Source organism: Malania oleifera, chromosome 4, assembly GCF_029873635.1.
Source record: "Malania oleifera isolate guangnan ecotype guangnan chromosome 4, ASM2987363v1, whole genome shotgun sequence".
NCBI classification, from domain to species: Eukaryota; Viridiplantae; Streptophyta; class Magnoliopsida; order Santalales; family Ximeniaceae; genus Malania; species Malania oleifera.
The window spans coordinates 21,959,056-21,972,305 of record NC_080420.1 but is presented as its reverse complement, the minus strand read 5'-3'; the positions used below and the strand labels follow the sequence as shown (position 1 = coordinate 21,972,305).

The following is a 13,250-nucleotide window of genomic DNA, read 5'->3' as shown; positions in this document are numbered from 1 at the left end:
TACCCACCCAACAATAAACCAAAACCAGTTTGCCCAACTCACCCAAGCCAAAGAAGGCCGAGGGGAGCACCACATGTCAGCACTCATAGGATTCGAAACTCACTTTTAATATATACAGATTCTTACAAAAAAAATATAATAGCTGCGAGAGTGTCTCTCATGAGATCAGGTGTTCAAACCCTCCTAAGTTCGTTTCCGCCCCTGGACTCCTGAATTTATCCTCCCTTTGAAGTTGTGGGACCAACCTCAAGGGGCGCAGGATTAGTCACATGAACCGTAAAACGGACACATGGATACCCGGTGTGTAAAAAAAAAAGCCGAGGGGAGCACCACATGTCAGCACTCATGGGATTCGAAACTCACTTTTAATATATACAGATTCTTACAGAAAAAAATAATAAGAATTCAGTACTAAAGGGATACAACAGCATGCAAGTTAGATATAAATCATTAATAGAGCACATTTCATCAGCCCAGTACCAAATATACATTTTGTAGCAGCCTAAGTGACTCCTTTCCCTTATTCTTTCATTTTTCCTTCTTCTTTCTTCCCCATTTTTCACGCTTAATTCTTCAGTTCCCAAGTGGAAACTACCAATGAAACCACAGAATCTCAGTGGATGCCCAAATATCCATTTCAGAACTTTCAAAATGTTGAAGGCTTACCTTCTTCCGACTTCCATCCAAATTTAATGTTCACAAGCTCAGCTGCCGCACGGGCAGCAGCAGAAGCACGCTCTGCAGATGCAATAGCAGCTTGGGCTCTCTCCAAGACGTCTGATGATTGTGATCTTGTATCTTTCCTAACATCAATAATTGGTTCCACATCATGATTCTTATTCAATGGTTTTTCTCCAGCAGGGCTGGATGACTGAATGTCTTGAACTCCATTGATACAAGTTCTAGTCATCACAGTTTTCACCACATTTGCAGAAGAAGATTCCAGAGAAAGCTTCTTGCTGGAAGGGTCTTGGGAAGGTGCAGCCTTGCTGCATATTTTTTTTGGTCCATCCTACAGGTAACACCAAAAGGTTATAAATAAAAAACAAGAGGGAAAAATACCAAATTATACAAGAAGCAAGCCCAATAGAAAATACTGAATAATCATGCAGCCCAAATGCATAAAGTAGTTCAGCATAGTAATAGCCTCCACTATTTGAACCATGAATTAAGATTACATTTGGTTGGTGGAATGGAAACCATTGTATAAGAATCTCCAGGCTCAAGAATACTTCCTTCTTTTGGCAATGAAAGTTGAGTAAGGTTTTGCCTCTATTGAAATATAATAATTTTTTTTAATATTTATTTAAACCAATCTAGCATACAATGCATGACAAACATATTGAAGATAAAAATCACATTGAGATGACAATTTTGAAATATATGCTTTTCAAGGTTTTGTCAAACAATAAGTTTCACGAATAAGCATAAACAACCACCACCACCGAGCCCCACTAAGCATGGTTGGCTACATGAATCCTTTTCTGCCACTCTGCAGAATCTAAAGCAATCTCAGATGATAAATGGAAGATGTCAAATCCTTACTATCGATATACAAGTTATTCTACATCCACTCCTCTCCCTCCTACTGTAATTAGCTTTAACTAGCTCACTCCTAACTAACATGTTATTTATGTTGCAAGTGCCCAAACCATCTTAACCGTCTCTACCATATCTTACCATCTACAAAAGAGATGCTTAATTTACCATCTATATGTTCATTTCTTAATTATCTTTTAAGGTTATACCACTCTTGGTATCTTTTGGGAACTTTTAATTTTTCGAATATGTTGTTTCTTAGTATCACAATATTTTGATCCATACAACATAGCTAGCCTTACATCCAAATCACTTCTCCATTTTACCCAACTTGTTTTAACTATATGTATTACATCTCATACAATTTCTACTTTAACTTCTATAATTGATCCAACATGTCAAAATATACTAGTGCTATTAATTTCGTAACCACTAAGTTTGATCATTTCTATAACATACCTCCTAACATGACTAAATTTACATTTCATATATTGTCTTATTTTTGCTATATATCTTAAAACCTCTAGATCCTAAAACTTCTCTTGATAATTCTAACTTAGATTCTACCCACCTGGCCACCTCTAGTTTCATCAATCAAGACAATATCATTTACAAACAATACACGCCTTAGAACCATATTTTGGATACTCATAGTTATTTCATCCATCATAATGCCAAAAGATAAGGCCTTAAAGTAGACTTCTCGTACACCTGTGATAGTAATTTCATCCATCATAATGGCTTAAAGTAGACTTGATGTACACCTGTGATTGAGAATTACCTAGAATATTTATCATACATATCCCTAATGACATCTATATACCTACTAAAAAATCACTTTATTTTTTTAGAAAAAAAAACCACCATACAACTTTCCTAGATTGTTTATGATGGCTTTCTCTTGGTCAATAAAAACCATGTGCATGTCCTTCATCTTTTCCCTAAACTTTTCTATTAATTGTCTTCATAGATATATAGCTTTATAGTTGATTTCCCAAGCATAAAACCATACTGATTTTCTAAAGCCTTTGTTTCTGCCCTTTGTTTCTGCCCTTAGTCTTTATTCAATTACCTTCTCCATAATTATAATATATGACTCATGAGTTTAATTCCATGATAGTTGTTACCATTTTGAATATATTTTTTATTTGTGTACATAGGTATTAAAGTGTTTTTTCTCCATTCATTGTCATTTTATTAACTCATATAATTGTGTTAAAGAAAATTAGTTAACCATAATTCTGTATATTATGACCTAGGCATTTTCAAACCTCGATTGACATGTCATCCAGTCCTACAAATTTTCCATTTTTCAATTTCTTTAATTCAAGCTTAACTTCATTGACTCCAAGTTTGAATATGGGTCTCAAATTTGTTAGCATTTTACTCATTTTCCAATCCAATGTTTAAATTTCTACTTGATTTTCATTAAATAACTCATTAAAATAAGTTTTCTCCATCTTTCTTTTAGTTCTTCTTCAACCAAAGCACTATTATCCTCACTTTTAATACACTTGATATTAACCAGGTCTTTGCTCTTTCTTTCTCTACCTCTAGCAAGTCTAAATGTTTTTTTTCTCCTTATTTTATATCTAATCTGGTATATAAATTGTTATATGTTCCATGTTTCGCTTCACTTATTCTCAAATAAAAATGTTAAAAATAATATGGTCAGAGTGATAGTTGAAATTGGCTCTCCTTATTTAGACATATATTTGTGATGGGTTGCAGCAATCCTAAACAAGTACTGCACTTCATTCCGAACGACTACCTGCAACTATAATATACATGTCTGATTATTAATTGAGTAGACATCAGGAAATTGTGCTAGGACTGCCTCTCATAAATGAGACAAATAATATGGCAAAATACCAGAAGATCCTCGTGTTTTCTACTGAGTTCTGCTTCAGAGTTGGAGGAATCCCAGTCCAGACTGTACTCTTGTGCAATTTCCTTCAATAGGTTGACCCTTGCTTCCACGGATGGAGCACTAACTGAAAGCTTTTCAATTATCTGCACAAATAACATAAGATTAGAAATGTTAATATTAATGCAAGAAAAGTGCAGCAGCCACTCCTGCAGAGTTATCATGCATGGAAAACACAGCACGTGATAAAGTCAACTAACTGCACGATTGACACTAGTATCAGGACGGAGCTCAGAGACAGCCAATACAAACTCCTTTCCATATTTTGCAGTTAACAAATTTTTGATTTGTATCAAATCTGGCAGATCTGAACATCTTGGTGCAGCAAAGATTATGCTTGCAATAGCTTCCTGCAATTCAGACGGGCACTCCCTGGAACATGCAAAGACATGGTCAAGAACTTTAGCACGCACAAATCCTATAGGATCCTACATAATTTTTTATAACAGAAAATAGTCCAAAATAATTCAGAATGCAAAACCAAATTGCAGCAAGATAGGGAACCTACCTTGACATCCTAATGTGGAAATATATAGAACAATCTAGCAGAAAATATGTAATTTCCTACCATCTTTACACATTTCAAAAAGGGTACAAAGAATACTTTCAATACCAAAATAAGTACCCATGAAATTACAAATTAACAATGCTGAATTTTCCACAAAATTTCTGGGGCCCATTTGGTTCCCTTAGAATGGTGACTGATCTATCTCAGAAAGACATTTAGTGATCATACTTGAGAAGGGTAATGGTGTGAAAATTTATGTGTCTTTTTATACACTATTTTTTAGATAAATAAAGTTTTATATCAAGAGAGAAAAGAGAAAAGATACAAAAAGGACAATGAAGCATCCTCCACTTATCCAATAAACCAAAAAGAAAAAAGGAAACAACATTAAAACAACAAAAAACAATCAGCTCAAGAAAACTATTGAAGAGCAGCTCTCCAGTTTCTCTGTAGACCAGTCAAAAACATTCATCTAAAAAACCCAACTTCTGAGAGGCAAAGGCATAAGGTGTTTTAACCTTTATGAGGCAAAGCCACAAGGCTTAGCACCTTGAGGTGTAAGCCTTTTGAGGATTCTATGTATTATATAAAAATTAGTATAAAATTTTTAAAATAAAGAATAATTTTCAAAAATAAAAATAATTTCAAAGAAAAATTAAGTTGAATAGTTGTAAATTATTTGTTGGTCATTCTAAGAATACCAACTTGTCAAGAAAACTCCTAATTATCTGAGCAGTTTTGGGATATTATACCAGGAATGATCAATCTAGAGAATTCTCGCAGAATTAGATGGTATCTGAGCGACACCAGACACCCATTTTCAGAAATTTCTTTTTCTGATTAGATTAATTGACTGCTTAGAGCATCAATAGTGACTGGAGTATTTGACTCTTCTGCATGATCGGATCTTAATTCCACCAGTATCACAAGGTGTTGCCAACAGCCATTATTCTGGTTTTTCTCTATTATCTAGTATTTGATGATGGATTCTGCCCTACTTGCCCTCCTTGTTTGGCTCTACTATATGGCAACAGATTCTGCCGTCTAGTTATAGTCTTGAAGTCACCATTTCTGCTGTTTCTAGTCTTCTTGGTTAGCTTTGTGAAGAGCTGTTCTAGTTGTTTGTTATCTGGCCTAGGCAGCATGGTGAAGTAAAAAATGACAGTAACCGATAAAATTACAAAGGGCACCATTAATATTCAGTGCCTTCTTGTTTGTCTCTTATATATGGTGATGGATTTTGCCTTGTTTGGTAATATTCTTGAAGTCATTATTTCTGTGGTTGCTTGTGTACTGACCGCTTTGCGAAGAGCTGTTCTAGCTAGTTCTCTTGCCTTTGCTGATTGGTCAAAAAGGTTGAAGTACACAATGACATCTACTTATAAAGTTACAAGGACCACCGTTAATGTTCAGATCACTGTCATTAAATTGACAAGAGCTTCAAATTACCTTTCTATGTTCTCAGCCTGTGAAAATCTATTTTAATGCATTAAGTGAAAAAAAAAATGTACAATTTCAAAAATTTTGGGTAAAATTTTGCATTCAGGAGGGAGGGGGCTGAAATAGAAAGGCATACAATTTAATTTTTGCAATTTTTCAGCTATAGCTTCAGAAATCTCTAAAATTTTTCCCAGGTATTTAAATTTAAAGTGGGAAAAAAAGAATAGAAAAAAATTGGCGCTTTCCATACGTATTAATCTTGCTGAGAACAAGAGTCCAGATGAAAGCCCACATCATGAAAAGGAACTTTTGCTTGCCAGACAGCTTTATTCGAACAGAAATGGAAAGGGCTAGGATTTGAAGACTTTATAATATGAATAGATAACAACTTTGAGGAGGAAGAACCCAAAGAATACCCAACCTGCAACCTGGCTTCCACCCACTGCACACCCCCCCCCCCCCCCCAAGGGGTGGGAAAAATTTTAAAAAAAAAAAAAAAACAAAAACAAAAAAGAGTGGAAGTATGAATAAAAGAATCCACGCCAAACAAAGAAGTAAGCTTTTCAACCTCTCTTTAATTGAGCTCCAGTCTCTTTAATTGAGCTCCAGATTCCCGAAGAAAATGGAAATGGAGCACTACAAACAAATGCAGCACCGACGACTCCATCAAAGTCTCTCCCACACAAATATCCTCCTAGCAATGGATTCTATTACCATTACCCACTTTAAAACAAATGAGAAAGAAAAGTCTAGCTACCTGAAAACAAACTTCAAGGGGCTTGCACGGGTAACACTGCCACTTCCTTTAGTATCCCACTCATTCCTATAAATTCCATACTTACTCTTAATCACCTGATGCCATAAGGAATTAGACTCTATGGGGAACCTCCATAACCACTCTCCAATTTAGAGAGATGTTTCTAGAAAACACATTACCAGGCCCTAGTCCCCCTCTGATTAGAGTCTTCTGGCCACATCCCAACCATATCCTCCCCAAAACCAGACCGCAAGAAATCTCTCATAATTTTTTCTGAGGTCCTAGCTACCCAATGGGAATTCTCAAATGGACAAAAAATAAATGGGAATATAAGAAAAGGAAGCACTAATAAGAGTGATCCTAACCCTAACAACAAATAAGCCCTCTTCCAACCTTCTAGTATCCTCCCCCCCCCCCCCCCCCCCCCCCCCAAAAAACTCCCTCAGGCCTCAACCACACATTCCTTAAAAGAAGTGAACAAAGGATTAGCTTCGAAAGGAAGGCCTAGATACAATAACAGCCAAGCCGAAGAGTTGTAGCTATCTAGAGTTCTAAAACTCTCTAACTCACTACCACTCAAATTAATACCCACCACCACGCTCTTCCAAAAATTAATCTCAAACCTCAAAATCTTCTAAAAAATTCTAAACGAAATAATAACCTTGCAGAATTTCTCAACACTATTCTTCAAAAAGAAAATTGTGTCGTCCAAAACTCCTTTTCAAGGTCCAATATAAAGACCATGCCCTTCTTACCCCTCCTCACATCCTCAACCTCATTTGCCACCATAGCTACATCTAAGATTTGTCCATCTTTAACAAAAGCAAGTTTTAAAATCACCTAATCCTCTAACACCTCCCTAAGTCTTCTTGACGGAACCTTAGTTAAAACCTTGTAAACACTGATCACTAGACTAATAGCCCTAAAATCCTTCACCTTCCTAAACCTCTCCTTTATAGGAATAAGGGCCATAAAAGTAGATTTAACAATCTTTCCCATCAACAATCTACGAAAAACTCCCTGAAGAAACCTCATGATATCATCTTGCAAAATTTTCCAACTATGCTTTAAAAAAAAAAAAAACAATCATGAAACCTCCGGACCCAGTACTTCATCCCTATCCATGTCAAACACAGCCCTCCTAACTTCCATCAATTCAAAAGGCCTTTCATTTGCAAACAAACCTCACTAGAGCCAGCATCTCATTCCTTAGTATTTGACTATGGCCTGCAGGATATTGGTGGGATGCTATGTCAAACACAGCCCTCCTAACTTCCTCCAATTCAAAAGGCCTTTCATTTGCAAACAGACCTCACTAGAGCCAGCATCTCATTCCTTAGTATTTGACTATGGCCTGCAGGATATTGCTGGGATGCTAATTTGGGGTTTGAAATGTTCTTGTGATAGTCCTTGGAAGGGTATTTCACAGTTGAATATTCTTTTTTTTTATTGTTGGAAATGGGTATTGCGTTCAGTTTTGGGAAGACATTTGAGTTGGGGTTTGTCACTTTTTGTTCATCTTTTCCCTGCTTACTTAGATTGTCCTCATTGCACAATGAACCAATTTCTTCTTTCTTTATTTTGAATGGAAATGATTTTTATAGGGATTTCAAACTTCATAGGGCTCTTGATGATAGGGAGATTTGGAGCTTGCCTCCTTATTAAGTTTGTTGGATGGTAGGTTTCTCTCCCGAAGGAGATATTATCGTTCTTTGATTCTTGATTCTTTTGGGGAGTATTCCTGCAAATCTTGTTTTGAGCATTTAACCATTAAAAGCTAGCATTTCTCACTTCATAGATCCATGGAAGGCTAAAGTCCCTCTAAGATTTAAGGCTTTTATTTGGTTGGCCACTCTTAATAAAGCTAACACTAACAATTTGTTGCAGAGTAGGAGGCCTTTTGAGGCTTCATCAATAAATGTTTGTTCTCTTTGTTTTTTCAAAATTCAGAATCTGCTGTTAACTTTTTCCTGCATTGCTCCTTTTCTTGGAGGGTGTGGAATAACCTTTTTGGTTTATATGGATAGAATTGGGTGTGTCTGCAGTCGGAGGAAGTTTTGTTTGCTATCCATTTTCAGGTTTCGGAAGGGGTAAGGATGCTTCAGCCATGTGGAGGTGTGCATATGTTGCAGTTTAGAGGGGAATTTAGTCGGATCGAAATGCTCAAATTTTTGCAGGGTAGAAGATGTCTTCTGTTATGCTTTGGGATAGGATTCAGTATTTGGCCTCCTTGTGGGTTTTTGCAGCTAGGTGTTTCAAAGGATTTTCATTTTCTGATTTACAGCATGATTGGTTGGCTGTGCTGTTTTGATTTATTTTGATTTAGTTTGGTATTTTTTGGAAGAGGATGACTTAAGCTCGTTGTTGTACTTCTTCTTAATAAAATCTTCCTTCTTGATCCAAAAAAAAAAGTGACCTTCCCACTCTTGGCCCTGAAGCTCCCAACACCCCCATTAATTGGCCCAGAAGCACAACTCTTAGAAGCCCATGCCCACTTTTCTCCTTTGCGCCAATAAGCTCCAACTATGCCATTTGAAAACTTCACTAATAATTTCCTGGATATCCTAATCATATTGAAAATCATTTTGGTGAAACTATCCTTGAATAACATCTTCCCTCCCTTGGCTTCCCTCACTGGAATTCCACCATGGGAGTTGCAGAGATGCCTCACCAACCACCACTATAGCTGGCCAACTTTCATGCACTGCTATGATTTTCAGCCCCTTGACACATGTTTGTGAAACCACAATCCACACATTATGGCATTGGCATAGCCCATCAGGCATCAAAAATAGACCTGCTCCCCACTGCACTGCCCTTCAATTGCCCCTAAAAATTCCTTCCAACCCTCTGCCTCTTTGCCTTTGGGGACATGAATCATTTATATGGACGCCTTGTTTGGGATCTTCTCAAGGGATAAACCTCCAGTAGCTATTCACCCTCAATCTACCCATGAGAAAATGTTTAGGGGCTCTGAAGGTTCTAACCCAAGGATTTTCTGTTTTCATGAATAGAAATGAACGTAACTCATCCAAAAGCCATCATCTTCCACTCATGAAAGCAAAATACAAAGAAAAAGAAAACTATGGTCCCTCTACTCTGTTATTTTGAAAATTTTGCCTCTGAAGAGAAAAAAAAATTTTTGCCAGTAATAATTTTAGCTTCCCCCACTAAAATGAGAGGAAAAAATTATCTAATCGTGTTTCCTTATGTTCCCTGTTTGGCGCAGCCTACTTCACGCTCCCTTGCTTACCAATTCTTGTTATCTCTTGAAACAAAGCCAAAATGTCGACAGTAATGGTGATTTCCCTCATCTCACTCTCATCTCAATTCAATTACAAATTGATCACTAGAGGATGGAAGGAGAGAGAGAGTACAAATTCATAATTTGTAAATCATTGAGTAGAATATGAATTCCTAAAATCTTTGAGTAGAATATGAACTCCTTTGGTTAAAGAAACTAGACCTCGAATTTTGAAATGGCTCAGTTGGAATAACTCGAGAATCTAGAAAAACTTCAACCAAGCAGCAAAATGAAGTACTTACATAAAATGTAAGGCATTTTCAAGCAACATAGGAGTGTAGCAAAGAGATCCTCCAACTAAAGAATCATAACTTGAAAGCTTCAAATCATCCACATTGTGATTGGCATGCAACATCACTCATGACAACAGCATAAAATCTTGAAGTTGAGCAACACTAGCTAATCTAGTGACCTACAAGCATAAAAGGCTCCAACATCCTTCCATACAGTAACAAGTCCTCCAATTAAACTATCCAAATCTACTCTCAAATCAAGAAAATATGCATGTGCTCAATATTCAAAAACGATTGGAAAAGTTTCACCAGATTTGATTAAAGAACACGTGGATAGAAAAGAAGTAGGTGTCAAAAGCACGTATTCAATTGATGGAGATAAATCATCCAAATGGGATCCTTAATAACAGGTCCAACAAGTAAGGAATATTGAATAAAAAGTCCAGAGCAGCCAGTTCTGGTTCATTCATTAGGTTAGGGTGGACCTAGTTCATGAATTGAGTTATTTACAGGCATTCTAGATAAATCATCTTGAATTTCATTGCAAGTCATAGCATCTAAGTCTTGTGACAAATCAAGGTCTGTTTCTAGCCCAGATGTAGCATCAAGTATGTCCAAGGTCACTACAGATGAGTCTACTATGTTCCCTTAAAAAGAACTATGACTCATTTCCTGAAAGGAATCAATTAAAAGGTTCAGAAATTGTGCAATAATAATACATGAATCATTAACATAATCATGATATTCAACTATGCAATAATTCATACAAGGACTTGGAATAGAGAAATGGAACCTCCCTCTCCACAATGGGATCCTAAAAAGAAGTTGCATGAGCAACCCCCCCACTAAAAAAAATCAAAAAGGAAAATTTAAAGGATCATAAACCAAGCACACTGCCATAGCTCCTTCTCTTCCTTGCTTTTGTCAAATCCCAAAACATCACCATCAGGTGGAGACACCCACAACTCTCCAAAAAATGTTTTAAAATATTGCACAGACTTGTATAGCCATTAGCCACTTGACAACAAGAAACAAATATGTCACGTTAGAAAGTAGGCACATTACACAAATATTTGAATAAATTGATTTATTAGGCCCCATCATCTATAACATTCCATTACTATTAGTTTTGACACTGGACTAAGTATGTTCAACAAATTGAGTCTTCTCCTGAACATTTTGGACAAGCTCATGGGCATATTTTGACCACTTAGAACTTGCTCTAGGCTGATGAAACTCCCTCACATGAGAGTTGATGTTCTTTGATTGCAAACTAGGAGAAATCTCTCTAACTTCCAAATGTATGTGATAAACCTTAGACAAAGTGCTAGAAGCTTTTGGGTTTAGCCAAGGAATTTTTTACCTTTATTTTCTTGTCTTTTTTTAACAGGTGATAATCTTTGTGCTTTCATCCATATGACACCTAAACATAAGATCATTAAGTTTAGCAAAATATTTAGACACTCTATAAGACAATTGTTTACAGTCATACAATTGGTCTACTAGTTGTCTGCAATAAGAACCCAGGACATATTTATCTTTTAAAAGGTATTTCATTTTAGACCAAGTGGTAGAGGTTATCCAAAATACACTATGTCGTTTCAATCTTGTGCCGGCATCCTTTCGCCAATCCAGTTAGTCTAGATTAAGCAAAGTGCATGCATTGGTGTTCAATAAATATACCAATCAGAATAGTTTTCTGTGTCGACAAACCAACATAAGAAATAGTGGAGGTTTGAACTACCATCAAACTCAAAGGGACAGCTAGGTCCAGTCACTTGTTGAGAGTTCCAAGCTACTTGGTAATCAAATGGGTCAAAATGGTTCATTCTTTTTTTCCCCTTGGACTGAACAGGGATATGCAATGATAAGGAAGGAAAAAAAACAAAATCATGATTTGATGCAAAACAAGACTGATTTCCTTTTAATAAGTGTGTGTGTGTGTGTGTGTGTGTATATATATGTATATAGACATATGAGCGCAAGGATGAAGAACACATTGGACCTGGTTCGAATTCACAAGCTTTCCAAATGGATAAGAAACACTGAATAATAATAATAATAATACATTTATATAATATATATATATATATATAATATATATATGTGTGTGTGTGTGTGTGTGTATAATGTATTACAAGAGCAAGGATGAAGAACACATAGGACCTGGCATGAGAATTCACAAGCTTACCGAATGGATAAGAAACACTGAACTAATTTTCAGAAGAGTACAAGCACATACTTATGTCCATATAACCTTACCAGCTGCAGACCAGAACAACTTCGCTTTTGAATTCTGGAACTGATGCAAGAAGGAAATATTTCTTGTCAATATTCTGAATATCTTGCAGCAAATCCTTAATTTATAGCAATCAGATTCAATATCTCCAGTACTCAAAATCTCACAGGAAAGTCTAAATTTATTGCAATCGCATTCTACTTATCTTCAGTATCCCTTGCAGCAATCCAAAATGACTCAAGGAGCAATCAATATCTCTTCGATGAGATTTTGCATGTGGAAAGGATTTCAAGCATCGTTTAAAACCCAGACCAGACCAGTCGATCTGTTTTGGTTGGTCCAGAACTGGTCACTTTTTCGGTCCTGATAATCGCATTAACCCAGACTTGCGGTGAACCAGGGTCAACCAAGCCGAACCCAGGCAACTCAGTTCAACCAACCAGACCCGTTGAACCAGACAGGTTGACCCAGTTCTCATTAATAAGTTAAAAAAGAAAGTAGAGATTCTGCACGAGGCAGGTGTTGAACCCAGAAACTCATGCTTAAGTGCCATACTGCCACTAAACCAACAATCACCTAGTGAACAATTTCCAACAACTGTTATATATAATTAGTTTATTCCTTGCATCCGCCCATGCTTCCTTTTCCATATATAACTAACCCTACGCACAGCTTAAATAATTTAAAATGTGATCCAAACTCTTCTTTTTCTGTCATTAAATATTTTCTAACTCTTCATGTGGTATTTTACTATTGCATAAAATTCAAGAATGTTTTATAAGATAGAAATTTATAAATTTTATCCAAATTATTTCTAGTAATTAATTTTATTATAATTAATAGATATTCATGAATGTAACCACATATTTGTCATATTATCTTTGATGATGATGATGATGATGATGATAAAAATAATAATAAAAAAAGGCAGCTTGGTGCACAATGATCCTGTGTATGCAGGGTCCATAGAAGGAGCAAACCATGATGGATCTGTAGTATGCAACTTTACCTTGCATTTTTATGAGAGACTATTTTCATGCCTCGAACCCATGACCTCTAGTTTACCGCTGCGCCCAGGGTCCCCAATAATAATAACAATAATATAATTATTATTTTTATGTGTGTATGTACATTTATAATATACTAACGTCACTTATTCAACCACCAGTTTGACCAACCAGACCAATTAGGGGTGGCAAAAAGGGTCATAACCCGACAGGTCAACCCAAACCCACCCGTTTAAACTAGATTGAGGTTTAGCAGGAGGCAACCCGTTTATAAACGGGTCAACCCGAACTTGACC

At 36.3% G+C, this 13,250-nt stretch overlaps 1 protein-coding gene across 1 annotated transcript in view; it reads right to left on the bottom strand.

The window, feature by feature from the left end:
- Positions 1 to 354: 354 nt before the first annotated feature.
- Positions 355 to 13,250, bottom strand: part of LOC131153591 (uncharacterized) — a 29,123-nt gene continuing 16,227 nt past the window's right edge. Inside the window, exons 4-7 of the mRNA XM_058106004.1 lie at positions 3,667 to 3,838; positions 3,412 to 3,552; positions 667 to 1,012; positions 355 to 591 (exon numbers count right to left, since the gene is read on the bottom strand). Coding sequence (XP_057961987.1) covers positions 566 to 591; positions 667 to 1,012; positions 3,412 to 3,552; positions 3,667 to 3,838 — 685 coding nt within the window. The 3' untranslated portion in view covers positions 355 to 565. The remainder of the gene's footprint in view (positions 592 to 666; positions 1,013 to 3,411; positions 3,553 to 3,666; positions 3,839 to 13,250) is intronic.